This window comes from Mugil cephalus, chromosome 6 (genome assembly GCF_022458985.1).
Source record: "Mugil cephalus isolate CIBA_MC_2020 chromosome 6, CIBA_Mcephalus_1.1, whole genome shotgun sequence".
NCBI classification, from domain to species: Eukaryota; Metazoa; Chordata; class Actinopteri; order Mugiliformes; family Mugilidae; genus Mugil; species Mugil cephalus.
Window position 1 is genome coordinate 28,796,772 of NC_061775.1, and position 18,265 is coordinate 28,815,036.

The following is an 18,265-nucleotide window of genomic DNA, read 5'->3' on the forward strand; positions in this document are numbered from 1 at the left end:
TGGGGACAGTTTCAGGAGTCTGAGATTTATCGCCTCTTAAGAGACGTAAACATCATTAGCGACGTGTTCAAGACAAGTGACGCTGTTTTTGATGCTGAAACGCTGCAGGAAGAGATGAAAGACGCCAGCTTCACCATCCTCACATCCCTGCGTCAGTTCATCCTTAATAAAATAAAAACTATACGTGGAAATGAATAACAAGTGCACTGGCCTCTGAAATTATACTTTGTATCACGTAACGTTAAATAGTCGCTCAGACGCTTCTTGTGAAAAACGTAGGATTTAAACGGTAAAAACAACATTAACGTATTAATAATGGACCTAATATTCATGTATTTGGTGAGTGACTGTGGGATCAGCAGGTTAAAGCTCAGTTATATTAATGGACTTCACAGGAACAAACATGGACACGTCGTTTAAAGAGCAGCTCCTTCTGATTCTAATCCTGCAGGTGGAGGAGGGCGGAGTCAGGGAGCTGTCTCCGTCCCTATTGGACGCCTTCGACCTGGACGCCCCCCCAGACGTCCTCACCTTTACAGTGCGACGGGCTCCGTCTCACGGACGTCTCCTCAACGGCGTCTACGGCACCGAGAGGAGGCGCTACCAGGGGACAGGAGCACACCTCCTGCTGGAGAGCCTCCTCATCACCTCCTTCACCCTGCAGGAGCTCCGACAAGGTGAGAGGACAGAGACACACAGGAGGAGGACGTGGAGGAGGAGGACGTAGAGGAGGACATAGAGGAGGAGGACGTAGAGGAGGACGTAGAGGAGGACATAGAGGAGGAGGACGTAGAGGAGGACATAGAGGAGGAGGACATAGAGGAGGACGTAGAGGAGGAGGACATAGAGGAGGACGTAGAGGAGGAGGACGTAGAGGAGGAGGGCATAGAGGAGGACGCAGAGGAGGACGTAGAGGAGGAGGACGTAGAGGAGGACATAGAGGAGGACGTAGAGGAGGAGGACGTAGAGGAGGAGGACATAGAGGAGGACGCAGAGGAGGAGGACATAGAGGAGGACGCAGAGGAGGAGGACATAGAGGAGGACGTAGAGGAGGAGGACGTAGAGGAGGAGGAGGACATTAAGGAGAGGACGTGCAAATAAAACCTACATTATCTTATTTCTAAGCAGAGAAATGTTTCATGAATGAACAGACGTGTATTTAACTGCTCTATATTTTCTGCCTCCTCCTCCCGTCCTCCTCCTTCCTCCTCCCGTCCTCCCCCTCCTCCCCCGTCCTCCTCCTTCCTCCTCCCGTCCTCCTCCTTCCTCCTCCCGTCCTCCCCCTCCTCCCGTCCTCCCCCCTGCAGGCCTGAAGATCGTGTACCTGCACGATGACACAGAAACCGTGGAGGACGCCGTGTCTCTGCAGCTGACAGATGGCGTCCACTCGGTGGAGGCGACGGCTCAGGTCAACGTGCTGCCGGTCAACGACAACAAACCACAGCTGATCAAGTACAAACACACGAGATCAAGATCACGATCAAGATGAAGAACGACTTCATTTACTAGAGCAAAAATAGCCGGAGTAAAAAATGTGGGGAATGAAAGATAAATAGTAGATGAAATAGTAAAGAGATACAGGGACTGGCACAGATCCAGGAAGCAGCATGAGCCACAGACGGACCAGGTGTAACTGGGTTAGAACCTTGTACCTAGTAAATAGTAAAAGGTGCAACACTGAGATTTAAGAAACTGCACATATTCTTCTTATTATTAATATATATAATATATGAATGTGCTTCGATTCTTTCTGTGTTAATTCAGAAACTTTAAAATGATTTTGTTTCTTATTTGCTTGGTGAAGATGTTCAGGTTTTTCTTTTTTATAAACGAACCAAAGACAAACCAACAAACCAGAGACCAGACGTTGTGTAGAAGCGTCTATAAACCTCCACTTTATTCTCTTATTATTATTTATTCTTTACTCTCTACATTTTGAGTTTTTTCTCAAAGTACAAGATGAAAAAAACAAACCAACCTCATCTGATTTTCTCATGTGTGGCCCAGACACTCGTTTATCTGAGATCCAGAGCTGAAGAATGTTTTTCCGTTCATGAAAAGGGCATAAAGTTTTTTCTGACCATCGGCCGAACCCTGGGCTGGACCCTGAGTTGGAACCTGGGCTGGACCCCGGGGACGATCCAGGTCCAGGCCCGGCTCCTCCCTCAGAACCTGTTCAGGAACCCGGAGGTTCTGTTTCCATTAGTTCAGATCATTTTTAAAGAGATCACCGGGAGGAGGGGGGAGGGGGGTGGGGTTAGGGAGGACATGTGGCTGGAAGCTCCTCTTCTCCACCCACAATGTTTTCATTTGAACAAGTGATTGGTAATTTGCATCCTTGACTGCCCCCCCCCCCCCCTCCCCCGCATGTGGTGGTGGGGGAGGACGGGGGGGGATGTTGGCACAGACTGAGCTGGTACTGTAAAGACCACCCAGGCAGAAGTAACGTAGAGACTTGGCAGATGCCGTCCTCCATGTCCCTGCGTCTCCTGCAGGATGGACGTGGCTGCAGCTTCTGTCCTGCGTGGCTTTTATTTCCGAGTCAAGAAGCAAACAGACGCTTCCTGATGTTCCTCCTCCTCCTCGACTCCTCCCTCTGGACCCCCTTCCCTCGCCAACTTCCTCGTCCTACTCCTTAAAGGACGACGTCTGTCCCTCATTTGGTGTCAAACTAAGTAAAGACAAAAACATCCAGATCAGACTGGTTTGGTTGGTCTGGACTATTCTGGTTTAGACTGGGTTTATTCTGGTTTAATGTGGTTTATTCTGGTTTATTCTGGTTTAGACTGGGTTTATTCTGGTTTAATGTGGTTTATTCTGGTTTAGACTGGGTTTATTGTGGTTTATTCTGGTTTAGACTGGGTTTATTCTGGTTTAATGTGGTTTATTCTGGGTTTATTCTGGTTTAGACTGAGCTTATTCTGATCTTATTCTGGTATAGTTTGGTTTATTCTGATTTATTCTGGGTTTATTCTGGTTTAGACTGGGTTTATTCTGGTTTGTTCTGGTTTAGACTGGGTTTATTCTGATTTAGACTGGGTTTATTCTGGGTTTATTCTAGTTTAGTCTGGGTTTATTTTGGGTTTATTCTAGTTTAGACTGAGTTTATTCTGGTTTATTCTAGTTTAAACTGCATTTATTCTGGTTTAGACTGGGTTTATTCTGGTTTAGATTGGGTTTATTCTGTGTTTATTCTGGTTTGGACTGGGTTTATTCTGATTTATTCTGGTTTAGACTGGGTTTATTCTGTGTTTATTCTGGTTTGGACTGGGTTTATTCTGATTTATTCTGGGTTTATTCTGGTTTAGACTGGGTTTATTCTGGTTTAGACTGGGTTTATTCTGGTTTAGACTGGGTTTATTCTGGTTTAGACTGGGTTTATTCTGGTTTAGACTGGGTTTATTCCGGTTTAGACTGTGTTTAGTCTGGTTTATTCTGGGTTTATTCTGATTTATTCTGGTTTAGACTGGGTTTATTCTGTTTTATTAAGGTTTAGACTGGGTTTATTCTGGTTTAGACTGGGTTTATTCTGGTTTATTGTGGTTTAGACTGGGTTTATTCTGGTTTATTCTGGTTTAGACTGGGTTTATTCCGGTTTAGACTGGGTTTAGTCTGGTTTATTCTGGGTTTATTCTGTTTTATTAAGGTTTAGACTGGGTTTATTCTGGTTTATTGTGGTTTAGACTGGGTTTATTCTGGTTTATTCTGGTTTATTCTGATTTATTCTGGGTTTATTCTGGTTTAGACTGGGTTTATTCTGGTTTATTGTGGTTTAGACTGGGTTTATTCTGGTTTAGACTGGGTTTATTCGGGTTTATTCTGGTTTATTCTGGTTCGATGAGTTACCTGAGGATCAACTTTCTCCTGAGTGTAACGTGTTGTGATCTTGGGTTTTGTTGCAGGAACGCTGGGCTGCAGGTGGACTCAGGTGAGCTCAGGGTGATTTCCAGCGTTGCTCTGGAGGCCGAAGACTTGGACACGCCTCCTCACCAGGTGTTCTACTTCCTGAATGCAGCTCCACGCTTCGGGAAGCTGCAACTGAAGGTAACGTGGTTTCACTTTGAGCACCAACAGGTGGAAAGACGCAACATAAAAACGAAACCATGTGATCAGCTGATTGTTCCACTGGGTCTCCATGGATATAAAGAGATAAAGGATGCGTCAGTAGTCTCTGTCCATACGCCTGGATGCTGAGATGAGATGAGATGAGATGAGATGAGATGAGATGAGATGAGATCTGCCTTTGTTCATCCCTCAGTGGGACAGTGCCCCCTGCTGTGTGGAGGCTCCATCTCCTCTGTTGTTTCTCTCCAAACCTCCAGACTGGGTCGGGTTGGACCGAGCTGTCGGCCGGTCAGAACTTCACTCAGGATGACGTGGACATGAACCGACTCTGGTACCGACACTCGGCCTCCACCAACGCTGCCAACGGCTTCAAAGGCCACGACAGCTTCCGCTTCACGCTCAGCGACCTGGACAACCAGAGTCCGACCCAGAGCTTCTTCGTGTCGGTCCACGCGCTGCAGAAAGGTCAGACTCATCACACCTGATTTTAATAAAGGTTTAGTAAAAGTGCCTTAAATGCACCATAAAATAGCACGTGTTAATATTTTATTTCACTTTTCATTTAATCCACTGCCGTCCTAATCATGAATACCAAACGTTTGCTAGTGTGATGGCATCCCAAATATTTCGATAAAATATACCAAAAGTGAAATATTTTCAATAACCTAAAAGCTTGGACATGGATTTACTGAGTGTTAATGTGAGTTTGTTTGTTTTTCTTTTCTCTTTTTAATCTGACACTGTAAAAAATCTAATATATTAAAATCAGTGTTGCTACCAATCGCGTCCCAGGCTCCAATAACCCCCCCAGAAAAATCCACTCAGCATTTACGTTAATGAAATGTTTAAATTTTGGGGCTTTTTGTGTTTTTTTTTGTGCTTCCATCATAACCGGTGGTTAACTGGTTAAAAACTAAAAGTCAGGGTTAAAAGTCAGAAATGAATCAAACTTTTGGTTTTTATGGTCGGGACTGAAGAGGATTAAAAGACTTATATAAGAAAGTAGAAATAAATATGAACATATGATATTTTTAGGACATTTCTGAAGAGGACACTTTTGTCCCTTAATGGTAGAACATAACTATTTAGGTTCCACAGTGAAAATATGGAGGTTTATGGGATTTGAGTTTGAGATATCAAACAAAAAAAAAAACAAAGTTACACACCTTTACCACATATAAAAGCAAGAAGCAGAACTACCACTAAGGTATTAAATAATACACTGGTAAAGGAGACGTTTGTGTCGGTGAGGACATGAGGGTTAAATGAAGTCTTCTCTGAGCTGTTTTCATGAGGAGCAGTGATAACACCCTCTGGTCCCTCTGCTTCATTCATTATTGATCGCCGCCTTCCTTCCAGTTAACAGTCGGGTGAACACGGAGCTGCGGGGCCTCGGCCCTTCTGGCTCCGGGCCCTCTGATCCTGGAGGGGCGTAGGTGAGAAACACCGTCCTCCTCAGGCGGTGAATAATTAACGGGGGGGGGGGGTGGAGCAGCTGGTCGCCTCCAACAAACACTGACTCCAGCTGTGACCCGTCCTCCTCCAGGTGACGTGGTTCTGCAGAGTCGTCCCGTTCGGCTGAGCGAAGGCCAGCGGGTCGTCCTCAGCACCGACATCCTGCAGGCCTCGGACTCAGGCAGCCGGCCGGAGGACCTGGTCTACACGGTGACGGTCCCGCCGCGCCACGGTATCGTCCACGCCGTCCGACGCCCGGGGGTCCCACTCAGCAGCTTCACACAGCTGGACCTGGCGGCTCAGAGAGTCTGTTACACCCACGACAACAGCCACCAGGACCAGGACGACTCCTTCAGGTGAACAGACAAGAAGGTTTAGGCAGCGTTCGTTCCTCAGTTCAGTCAAATTCTGGATTTGATTCCATCGTTCCTGGTTTGAAGCTTTAAAGCTGCGTCAACCAGTTTGAGCTAAAGTGGGACGGACCAGAAACTTAATAACATTATAATAACTCCACTTGGTTTTAGTGCACAGAGGTACAAGTACATTATGTCAGTGTTTTCATTAAAGAAGTTATTCTTTTACAAAACATTTTATGGACATTCTGAATATTTTAATAAAAAAACATTGCTGCCATCTACAGTTTAGTTCTGGTCTCACTAGAGGACAGTTCTATTTAAAGATGGCGGTCGGTGTTTTGGTCATTCACAGTATCAATAATATAAATAATAAATGAACGTGTTGCATAAATATTGGGAAGATAATAATATTGTAGTAGTATGAGTAGTAGTACTGTGGGGCATGGAGAAGCAGTAGTAGTATCAGTAGTAGTAATGTGGGGGGGGGGCTCCACCAGGAGAATAAACGTTAATGATCTGCTGAACATCGTCTCATATTTATGTCACAAACAACAACAACATTTGGCAGAGACACGACTTCCTCTGCTGCAGCTTGTTCATCTGCTCTGCAGCCAAGTTGGCAGCGGCTCCACTTTAAAGGGGGGGTATGTTAGTGTGTGCAGACCCCAGCTTTGTCACCCAGACCTCTGCTGCCTCAACCAGCTGGTGATCTGGCTCAAGAAGACCCAGTACATCACAGCCAAGACCACAGACTAGTGGCCAATCACTGCATTCCTGATCAGACGTGATGCGTTTGAGGTCCTCTGGTTGAAGAGGAATCCTCTGTGTTGTCAGGCTTTCAGGCGGCCATCTTGGCTCAGGTGTCCTCATCTGGACGTCGCAGCGATGTGTCAATCACGTGTTTCTGTGACAACGGATGATGAATGAGTATCATCAGAGAGGAAGAACGAGGACACAGACGGTCGTCCCATGTCCAGATGTCCCACCGGGACCACCAGGACCGTCGGGGTGGGGTGGGGGGCCCCGGGCCCGTCCCCAGCTGTACGGCCCAGAGGCAGATTGTGATGTTGGCATGAATGTGAGAGGACGAAAGACGTCCAGGATTCAGGACTCTGCCATCGAATAAGAAGAAGACGAGACAAAATAGAAACAACAAACATTTACAAAAAATTATAACTAATGACTGGATCAAGTCTTCACTGATGCTATGTAATAATAATAATAACATTAATAATAATAATGATAATAATAATAATAACATTAATAATAATAATAATATTAATAAGCATTTCCCTCATGTTTCTGGGTTCTGAACCAGTTTCTTTGACTCTGATTCTTTTAGTTTTGTCGTGTCTAACGGGGACTCGTCTCTCAGCGGCGTCCTCCACTTCACCATCGAACACGCCGACCGTGTCCCTCCCACCCTCGCCCGCAACGCTGTCCTCCGCCTGCAGGGCGGCTCCACAGCGACCATCACCTCCGACCTGCTGCAGCTGACCGACCCAGACACCGAGGCCACCTCCCTGGACTACGTCATCACGCGGCCTCCTCGCCACGGGCGGCTGCTGCTGGGAGGAGCCGAGCTGCCCTCCCCCCCACGCTTCTCCCAGAGCCACGTGGACCAGCTGAACCTGGTCTACAGCCACCACCCGGGCAGCCCCGCCCACTCAGACCAGTTCTACTTCCTCCCCAGTGACGGACACAACACAGGATACCTGGAGTTAGGACAACTGAGGGCGGAGCCTGCGGTGTTCCACATACAGGTGAGTCTCAGACCAGTCCTGGTGATCTCAGACAGTCTCGGACCAGTCCTGGTGTTCTCAGACAATCTCAGACCAGTCCTGGTGGTCTAGGACCAGTCCTGGTGGTTTCAGACAGTCTCAGACCAGTCCTGGTGGTCTCGGACCAGTCCTGGTGGTCTCAGACAGTCTCAGACCAGTCCTGGTGGTCTCAGACCAGTCCTGACGATCTCGGACCAGTCCTGGTGGTCTCAGACAGTCTCAGACCAGTCCTGGTGGTCTCAGACCAGTCCTGACGATCTCGGACCAGTCCTGGTGGTCTCAGACAGTCTCAGACCAGTCCTGGTGGTCTAGGACCAGTCCTGGTGATCTCAGACAGTCTCAGACCAGTCCTGGTGGTCTCGGACAGTCTCGGACCAGTCCTAACGATCTCGGACCAATCCTGGTGTTCTCAGACAATCTCAGACCAGTCCTGGTGGTCTCAGACCAGTCCTGGTGATGTCAGACAGTCTCGGACCAGTCCTGATCGTCTCGGACCAGTCCTGGTGATCTCAGACAGTCTCAGACCAGACCTAGTGGTCTCGGACCAGTCCTGGTGTTCTCAGACAGTCTCAGACCAGTCCTGGTGGTCTCAGGGACTTTTCTACAGCTGTTTTAGTTTTATTTGATGAGGTGAAGATTAATAATTCATTAAAAGATTAAAACCACCCGATCTGGATATGAGCTGGTCCTGGTCCTGATCCTGGTCCTGGTCCTGGTTTCTTCCTGTTTAAGGTGTTTTTTTTCTTCCTGCTGCTCTGGGCTCTGAGGTCTCAGACCAGATCTCAAGGTCTCATGTGGCTGTAGTGACTCCTGGTGGCCGCTGGCTGAACTGCAGCCTGTCCTGTTTACAGAATTAACTTCATTATAATAAACAGATAATTATCATCATATTCTAAATTAAACAAGGCGTTTGTTAAAGGACCATCCTGTTAATCCTTTAATCTAGTCCAACGTCCATTAAAACAAAGTTAAACTCAAATTAATATGAAACAGTTTCTTGGCTTTCAGCTCAGTGACAGTAATGAATTTAACTCTGATAATGTGTCAGGAAGCTGCCGCGTCGTCTTGTTAGACTGTGTTGAATGAATCCAGCCCAGTCAAATCAATGTTTATCAGCCAGTGTTGTTCTTCACCTCATATCTAACTCGTTATTCATTCATATTCATGCAAACACTGGATTAAATGTTAGTTTTTGATAGAACTCCACTGGTTTTCATCTAAAACAAATAGAGTTAAGATCAACCTGAAACATTTTCTATGATCCATGGGTTCATGTAACTGCTCTATTCTGTTCTTGGCTGGTTAATGTTTGACCCATAACTCCACAGATGTCTCCAAAGACATGTTGTTCTGCAAGAAGCCAAGCCCATCTCGTCTGTCTCCGTCTCTCTGCTGTCTTCAGGTGGACCGAGTGGACCGGACTCCACCCACTCTGACCTCCAGGTGGAGTCCCAGCACCGTGGTGGATCTGGGAGACGGACGACACGGCATCTTCATCACCAACAAACATCTACAGGCCTCGGACCCTGAGAGCCCCCCTGAGGAGCTGGAGTTCTCCATCAGAAGGCCCCCACGCTTTGGACACCTGGAAAACACCGCCACAGGTACCAGGTCTGGGTCTGGGTCTGGGTCTTTAGGTCTTTAGGTCTGTAAGTCTTTAGGTCTGTAGGTCTTCAGACTGTAGCAGACATGGTTCCTGCTGCACAGAGAGGGGGGGTGTTGTGTAGCAGAGCAGATGTGTTAATTGTTGACACGTGAGCTGAGAACAAAGGAGTCAGTCAGTGCGTTTACATGCAGAGTTTAATGGAGCTTTGCTCAAAATTCAGCGTTCTGACTACAGTCCTTGTCCCAGTTTACAAGCAGCGCAAGAAAATCTAATTCCATTCGCATTATCTGGGCATCTTGATCAGATAATGAGAATGTGTTTACATGCACTTAAGTTCTCCTGTTAGAATTTTTTTATTCTCCTGTTTTTTTTTTCACGTGCATGTAAACGCACTGAGGGACAATCAGGAGTTTAATGAAGTCATACATCTGCTAAGAGCTGGAAATGGAGGCACACAGGAAGCTGTTCCATTCATTTCCATTCATGCTGCTCATTGTTGCTCTTCATCCATGTGGTATTAACCAGGTAAAATGGCTCAGGGGTTGGATTCCAGTCATTCAGTGTTTGAAGAATATCTCTCCTGCCTCTTCTTTCCACCATGTCCTCCCCCCTCCTCCTCCTCCTCCTCCTCCTCCTCCATCCTGACTCTTAATTGACTTTTTGAGCTTTGACTTTATTTCAGGCGCCTACATCAGAGGTCGTTTCACTCAGGAGGACGTGGACCAGCGCTCCGTCCTCTTCATCCTCCCCTCAGACATGGAGGTGACGGCCGACGGCTTCGAGTTCCTTCTCAGCGACCGGGCAGGAAACACCATGCTGCCTCAGACGTAGGGTTCTGGTTCTTCTCAAACTAAACTGAGTCAACTCATCTGGACTAGAAGACATTTCAGCTCTAAATGTCTGGTGCAGAGTTTAGGGTTTTATCACCTGGAGGCCACAGTGGCTCCAAAAGTGGAGAGTAGAGTTTTTACAAATAGAAAACTCTAAAGTGCAGCGTGTAAAAGTATTCAAACCTTCCCTTTCTCTGAGTGACTGAATGTTGATCTAATGACTAAACAGAGTCCACCTGTGTGTCATCTGATCTCAGGACAGATACAGCTGAGAGGTTTGTTCAGAGAATATCAGGGAGCAAACAGCATCATGACGGAGAATCCATCATCTGGAAATGGAAACAGTACGACACAATTGCAGACCTGTCAAGACACGGCCATCCTCCTAAACAAGGAGTGCCCTGCTCAGAGGTGCAGCTGAGAGGTCCACGGTGACTCTGGATGAAATGCAGAGGTCCACAGGACAACTCCTGGTTGGCCACTGCACACATCTGTCCTTTATGGACGAGCAGCAAGAAGAAATCCGTTGTTAACAGAAAACCATAAGTTTGCCAGAAGCCATGTGAGGGAAACATGTGGAAGAAGGAGCTCTGGTCAGATGAGACCAAGATCGAACGTTCTGGCCCAAATGCAAAACTTTTTGTGTGGTGGAAAAGTAACACAGCACATCTCTGTCAACACAACATCCCCTCGATCAAACATGGTGGTGGCAGCATCAAGGTTCACCTTCCAGCAGGACAAGGACCTGAAACATGGAGCCAAAGCTACAGTGGAATGGTTTAAAACATATTCCTGTGTTAGAACCGTCCAGTCAAAGTCCAGACCTAGATCTGACAGACAAGCACTCCTCATCTCATCTGACTGAGGACAGGTCGGTCTGTCCAGAACTGGTAAAGACTTTCCCCCAAACATCTGCAGCTGTAAATGCAGTGAAAGACAGTTCCTCAAAGTATTGACTCCAGTGGCTGAATACTTTTACACGCTGCACTTAATCAGTAAAAAAAAATGGAAATCACGTATAATTTTCCGGTTGATCTTTCACATAAAATTACAATAAAATATGTTTCTGTTTTACCAGTGTTTTTAACGTGAACTAATTGTGCAGTGAGTGTTGGACTGAGCCGGTTTCTCTGCAGACTGGAGCTGTCCTGGTCTCGGGTGGAGCTGTCGGCGACCTGCTACAGAACCTGCGAGACGGCAGGAACTCTTCAGATCCAGATCCAGCGCAGCGGCAGGAGCATCGACCCGGCATACGTTGCCATCCAGGTGATGCATCCTGAGAGGGTTCTTTAAATGTGAAGGTTCACAGAGATCCAGGTCATGGTTTATCCAAAAAACGTTTAAAAAAATCAGCCAGACTTGTAGAACTACATGTGGACTCACCGGACCAGCTTCTTCAGTTCTGGAGAGTCGACTCAGACGAGCAGCGAAACATCTTCCTGGCCTGGTCCTGGTCCTGGTCCTGGTCTGGTCCTGGTCTGGTCCTGGTCTGGTCCTTGTCTGGTCCTGGTCTGGTCCTAGTCTGGTCCTGGTCTGGTCCTTGCCTGGTCCTGGCCTGGTCCTTGTCTGGTCCTGGCCTGGTCCTGGTCTGGGTCTGGTCCTGGCCTGGTCCTTGTCTGGTCCTTGTCTGGTCCTGGTCTGTTCCTGGCCTGGTCTTGGTCTGGTCCTTGTCTGGTCCTTGTCTGGTCCTGGTCTGTTCCTGACCTGGTCCTTGCCTGGTCCTGGTCTGGTCCTGGTCTGGTCCTGGCCTGGTCCTTGTTTGGTCCTTATCTGGTCCTGGCCTGGTCCTGGCCTGGTCCTGGTCTGGTCCTGGCCTGGTCCTGGTCTGGTCCTGGTCCTGGTCCTGGTCCTGGTCCTGGTCTGGTCCTTGTCTGGTCCTGGTCTGGTCCTGGTAGGGTTAGGGCCTCCACACTGAGTCCATATTTACCCCTTAAGTCCTCATGGGGACAAACATCTCCTCCTCCACTTTATTATCTTAATATGTTAGTGGTAGTTCTGCTTCTTGTCTTCATATGTGGTAAAGGTCTGTATCTTTTAGCAGACTTATATATATTAAAATATAATATATATATCAAATATATATTAAAAAATATCACATTAATATTTATTTCTATTTACATAAATCATGACATAAATAATTTAATCCTCTTCAGTCCTGATCACAAAAACCAAAAGTTTGCAAAAATGCATTTTCTTGGGGGGATTGTTAAAGTCTGGGACGTGGGTTTAATCACTTTGAATGGGAGTTGTTGTTTTTTTTTTAAATCTGAAGGTTGGGGACAAAAAAGTAGAAATAAATATTAACATGTTTATATATTATTAATATGTTTAGGATGTTTTTGAAGAGGACGCTTTTGTCCTTTAATGGTAAAGACGTGACTATTTTAAAATCAGAGCAGATGTTGAAACATGAAGAAGAGTTTCTGACGTCCTCTTCCTGCAGGCGGACGGAGGATCAGCTAAACCCGGCAGAGACTTCACTCACAGCTCAGCCAGTCTGATCCAGTTTGACCCAGGTCTGACTGCACAGCCTCCCTATATAACCTATATATAAACTAACCCTATATATAACCTATATATGAACTAACTCTATATATAAACTAACCCTATATATACACTAACCCTATATATAAACTGTATAATAACTAACCCTATAAATAACCTATATATAAACTAACCCTATATATAAACTAACCCTATAAATTACCTGTATATAAACTAACCCTATATATAAACTAACCATATATATATAAACTAACCCTATATATAACCTATATATAAACTAACCCTATATATAAACTAACCCTATATATAAACTAACCATATATATATAAACTAACCCTATATATAAACTATATATAAACTAACCCTATATATAAACTGTATAATAACTAACCCTATAAATAACCTATATATAAACTAACCCTATATATAAACTATATATAAACTAACCCTATATATAAACTGTATAATAACTAACCCTATAAATAACCTATATATAAACTAACCCTATATATAAACTATATATAAACTAACCCTATATATGAACTATATACTAACTAACCCTATATATAAATTAACCCTATATATATATGGGGTTAATTTATATATAGGGTTAGTTAGCATATAGTTTATATATAAACAGTATATATAATATAATAATACATAAATTATAGCAGATCTAATCTGTTCCTCAGTTCCTCTCAGGTAAACACTGGGCAGCAGGTCGACATCATCTGTCCAATTTTAATCACCTTGGAGAACTTGGAGTTTCTCAGGGATCAAGTCTGGATCCTTTTTCCTTTTTCTTTTTTTACTTTTATTTATTTTTTTACCATCTGATTGTTGCCTGGAAACCAGAACTGAATCTGATCTCCAACAGAAAGTTTACTTGAGGCCTGTATCATGAAGCAGGATCACAGACTTATGGAGGAAACTTCAGGGTTAACTCTGGGTTTCTGGTTTCATGGAGCTGGATTCATTCTTATGAATGTGCTGGTGGATCAGCCTCATGGTTGTGATGGTTCTGCTGCCGTGGAACCTGCCCTCATACGATTCACAACAACACAAACCTGGTTCAGTTACTGAGCTGATAACCAGCGTCATGATGCCACTGATCCAGATCATCACTGTTCTGGATAAGTTCAGCTGGATGAGTTGGAGTAAAACCAGATAAGTTGAGCTACTTCCTGAAACAGGCCTCTGGTCTCTCTGTTGGGAACTGATTCTGCTCCAGCAAAGAGCTGCTGGGCCAATCAGAACATGGGGGCGGGGCTTAATGTGGCAATGGCCATTAGAGTAAGAGCCGTCATAGACGTCGTGTGATTGGTTTAAATAATAATAATAATAATAAATACACAGCAGACATCAAAGCATTAAAAACCTACAGTATAAGACAGTGAAGACAGTCAGGGTGGGTGGGCTTGTAGGAATAGGTGGGTTTTGAGGTGGGATTTAAAACTAGTCAACATGTTGCTGCTAGATAAATGTCTCTGGCTGGAGGAGGATCCAGGAAACTGTGGCTCCGGTAGAACTGGGTCTGGATACGACTGATGAGGTCCAAGCTGGACTGATGGTCTTTACAGTCTCAGTTTAAGTTTGAGATGAGCTCTTTTTTCTCGTCTGATTTGTGTTTGTCTGCAGAGATTCAGAGACGTCACACCCTGAAGACGAGTTCCCGTCAGTCCTCCTCAAATCAGATCTGTACTTATTCTTCATCCTCAGTTCTCTGGTTTCTGGTCCGGTTTCAGGAGTGAACGTGAAGACTTGGAACATTTACCTGACGGACGATGGCCTGGAGGAAAACCACGAGACCTTCAATGTCACCCTGACAAATCCACGCAACGCCGTCCTGGGACCAAGGAGCTCAGCGACGGTGGAGATCATCGACCCCCGAGGAGGTGGGCGCTAAGAACCAGCTTTTATTGTAAAATAATATCAGTGAGGAAGATACAATCAAATCTAAACTGTGTACGGATGAATTTACACTATTTATTTACAACAATCAAAGTGTTGAAACGTGACATAGAAGATGATGAATGTTGTTTTTCTGTCTCTCAGGACGATGTGAACCTCCTCCTCGTCTCCAGGACCCCCGTCCAGAGGAGGACGACCCGGTCACGGACATCGAGGCCGAGCTGCTGTGGGAGAACCAGCCTCCTCCGTCCAGAGGAGACGTCCCAGACCACCAGTCCCACCTGGACGATGGACACAAAGAACATCAGGACCAGGAGGCCCCCAGCTCCAGGCGGCCGACCGGGACAAAGACCTGGACCAGGACTGGATCCAGAGGACTACAGGTGTGTGATGGACTCAATCATTTTTATACAGAACTGTGTAAAGGTTTACGTTATTAATATATAACTATATAATTATTATAATGGTTATTTATATTTTTGAAAGAATTCTTAGTTTGCAGCATTTTCACTAAACCTTTTGCAGTTTAACTCTCACACCTGCTTTTAAAATAGTTTCATCTCTAATCTCTGATCCGACCTGAAGTGGATTAAAAGACTTAAATATTAACATGGTTTTATGAGGAGGACACTTTAGCCCCTTAATGGTAGAACGGGACAATATGAACACGAACCAGGTGTGAGGCTTAAACTGGGACAAATAAAGAACCTGAACCTGAATCTGAATCTGAATCTGAATCTGAACCTGAATCTGAACCTGAATCTGAATCTGAATCTGAACCTGAATCTGAATCTGAATCTGAACCTGAATCTGAACCTGAATCTGAACCTGAATCTGAACCTGAAGGTGTCGTCTGAGGAGCAGGTCTGGACGGTAAGAAAATATGTTACTTCTCTACCTCCTCTAACTCCCTCTAACCTCCTCTAACTCCTCTAACTCCTCCTCCTCCATCAGTTCCACAGTCTGACTCCTCTCCGTGTGGAGGAGGCGCAGCCGGGTTGGACTCCTGGTCACCTCCTGGAGGAGGAGCTTCAAGTCAGAGAGTCTCCTCAGAGGGATCAGCCAATGAGGAGACGGCAGGAGCTCGGCCAGGTACACACAGCGTTGTGTTGTTGTTGTTGTTATCATTGTGTTATCATTGTGTTGTTGTTGTTATCATTGTGTTGTTGTTGTTATCGTTGTGTTATCATTGTGTTGTTGTGTTGTTGTGTCTCCAGTGTCCTGAGGGATGGACTCTCTACAGTGACGCCTGTTTCTTCCTCAGTTCATCTGAAGCCAGTTGGAGCAGCGCAGAGAGAATCTGCTCCATGACGTCAGTGCAAGCGTCTTCATTTAATAACTTCATATATATATATATAAACTAACTCTTCATATAAACTAACTATACATATATGAACTAACTCTATATATACACATATATAAACTAACTATACATATACACATATATATAAACTTACTCTTCATATAAACTATTCATATATACATATATAAACTAACTCTCTATATATACATATATATAAACTAACTCTCTATATATACATATATATAAACTACCTCTATATATAAATATATATAAACTAACTCTATATATATATACACATATAAACTAACTCTATATATACATATATAAACTAACTCTTCATATATATATATATATAAACTAACTCTATATATATATATACATATATATAAACTAACTCCATATATACACATATATAAACTAACTATACAGATATATACATATACAGTATATAAACTAACTCTCTCTCTATAAACTATATATAACTTAACGGTATATGTGACGTTCTAAGGTGACGACGTGTTTCCATGGTTGCAGATTGAACAGCAGTCTGAGCAACGTGTCGTCCAGACGAGACGTCAGCTGGCTCTGGAGGTTCGCTGGGAGGAAGCCATTTTGGATCGGTGGGAGAAGGCTTCATTTATTCACACTGATTTGGTGCAGTAGTTTAATCAGCTGTCAACTACGGTGGCCCTGAGGTGCAAATCACAACAGCAAATCAGAAAGCACAACACAAAAAGAGAAAACACAACGACAAATTACTAAACACAACAACAAAACAGAAAACACAACAACATCAACCAAACCATACAAGTACCCTCGAGTGACATGAATCGTCGCTGATTGGACAAAAGAATCGTCCGTCCTTTGAACCGGAAAAGACGGGTTTATTACATGCTTTAAAACATGAGCACAACGAATGAGCAGGTACGCGCTGCTGAAGGAAAACTTTGATTCACAACATAAACATGAGTCTTCGTACGCTGAAGACGATACTCAAAGAAGACACAACTAATTTCTTAGGGGTAGAGGGTTCTCTGCAACAGTAATTTGTTGTGTTTTCTCTTTTTGTGTTGTGTTTTCTGATTTGCCGTCACTTTCGGATTTGCAGTTGTGTTTTCTCTTTTGTTGTCGTGATTTGCACCTCAGGGCCACCGTAGTTGACACTTCCTCCTCATCCTTCTTCCTCCTCTTTCTTCCTGAACCTGCTCCTCCTCCTCCTCCTCAGGCCGCTCCCCGTCCTCCTCCAGACTGAAGGAGGTGATGCTGAGTGATGACTCCTCAGGTTGTGTCCTGGTTGAAAAGCCCAGAAGATGGATTTCCACCAGCTGTTCATCAGAGACTCACAGCTTCATGTGTTCATCCCCAGCTCGACGATAACGGCGCCACTTCCTGTCATAGATATGTATAAACACTAGATGCCGCCTCCACCGCCTCCACCTATTGGAATGATGCGTTGGCGCGGCCGCCATCTTGTTCAGGGTGAAGCTGTGTCTACTCATATATATATATATATATACATACGTATGTATATATATATATATATACATATACATACATATATATATATATATACATACGTATGTATATATATATATATACACACACACTATGGTACTGAGTGTATTAGTGAACGGAGGCAGAGGTCTATCAACGATTACAATCATCATAACTCACTGAATTTACAACCGATTTTCAATCCGTCTGGTTTATTATAAATAATAAAACCAGAATGTAGCATCTAGTGTTTATATATCTATGACTCCTGAAATGAAGTTACTTCCTGTAACAATGTCAGGTCCTGTAATGAAGTGTGTTCCTGTAAAGATGTCACTTCCTGTAATGATGTTACTTCTGTAATGAAGCTGCTCTGTACATTAGTGTCTGATTAAACCCAATTGATATAGTGTTCTCTGTTCTCTGTGTCACGTTCTCTTTCTCATGTGTCATGTTCTCTGTTCTCTGTTATCTTTGTCACGTTCTCTGTTCTATGTGAAATCTACAATGAATGAATGAATGAATGAATGAACGAATAACACGTGTTACCATAACAACCAACATGCACCAACTCTTAAACCCACTAGATGGCGAAATCCCCCCAGGATCAGCTCATTGTCATCACTTGATGATAATGAAAGTAATTATTATTATTATTATTATTATTATTATTATTATTATTATAATAGACTCAGACTCAGACTCAGATGGACTTTAATGATCCACTGGGGGAATGACACAAGGAAAAAGAAAGTAGACGTATCATCAGAGCAGAGGTGGAGGTAAATATCAGGATTATTTCCATGGGGGTGGTGGTCAGGTTTAGTAGAACCATTAACATGAATAAGGTGGAGTTATAGTTCGGTCTGAATGAGTCCTGGACCTGGATCAGTCTGGTGGACTGGAGGAGATGAACTGTCCCCCTGTCCCTCCCAGAGACAAATGTCTCCACCTCTCTG

General features: G+C 44.4%; 1 protein-coding gene across 1 annotated transcript in view; it reads left to right on the top strand.

Annotated features, from left to right (window-relative positions):
• frem1b (Fras1 related extracellular matrix 1b) overlaps positions 1-17,720 on the top strand; it is a 33,606-nt gene extending 15,886 nt beyond the window's left edge. Inside the window, exons 20-36 of the mRNA XM_047586107.1 lie at positions 452-677; positions 1,308-1,452; positions 3,903-4,044; positions 4,323-4,530; positions 5,612-5,876; positions 7,219-7,639; positions 9,060-9,261; positions 9,946-10,090; positions 11,230-11,359; positions 12,537-12,609; positions 14,344-14,493; positions 14,654-14,892; positions 15,347-15,382; positions 15,464-15,601; positions 15,727-15,821; positions 16,347-16,432; positions 17,038-17,720. Of these exons, the coding sequence (XP_047442063.1) occupies positions 452-677; positions 1,308-1,452; positions 3,903-4,044; positions 4,323-4,530; positions 5,612-5,876; positions 7,219-7,639; positions 9,060-9,261; positions 9,946-10,090; positions 11,230-11,359; positions 12,537-12,609; positions 14,344-14,493; positions 14,654-14,892; positions 15,347-15,382; positions 15,464-15,601; positions 15,727-15,821; positions 16,347-16,432; positions 17,038-17,189 (2,853 nt within the window). The 3' untranslated portion in view covers positions 17,190-17,720. The remainder of the gene's footprint in view (positions 1-451; positions 678-1,307; positions 1,453-3,902; positions 4,045-4,322; positions 4,531-5,611; positions 5,877-7,218; positions 7,640-9,059; positions 9,262-9,945; positions 10,091-11,229; positions 11,360-12,536; positions 12,610-14,343; positions 14,494-14,653; positions 14,893-15,346; positions 15,383-15,463; positions 15,602-15,726; positions 15,822-16,346; positions 16,433-17,037) is intronic.
• The last annotated feature ends 545 nt before the right edge of the window (positions 17,721-18,265 follow it).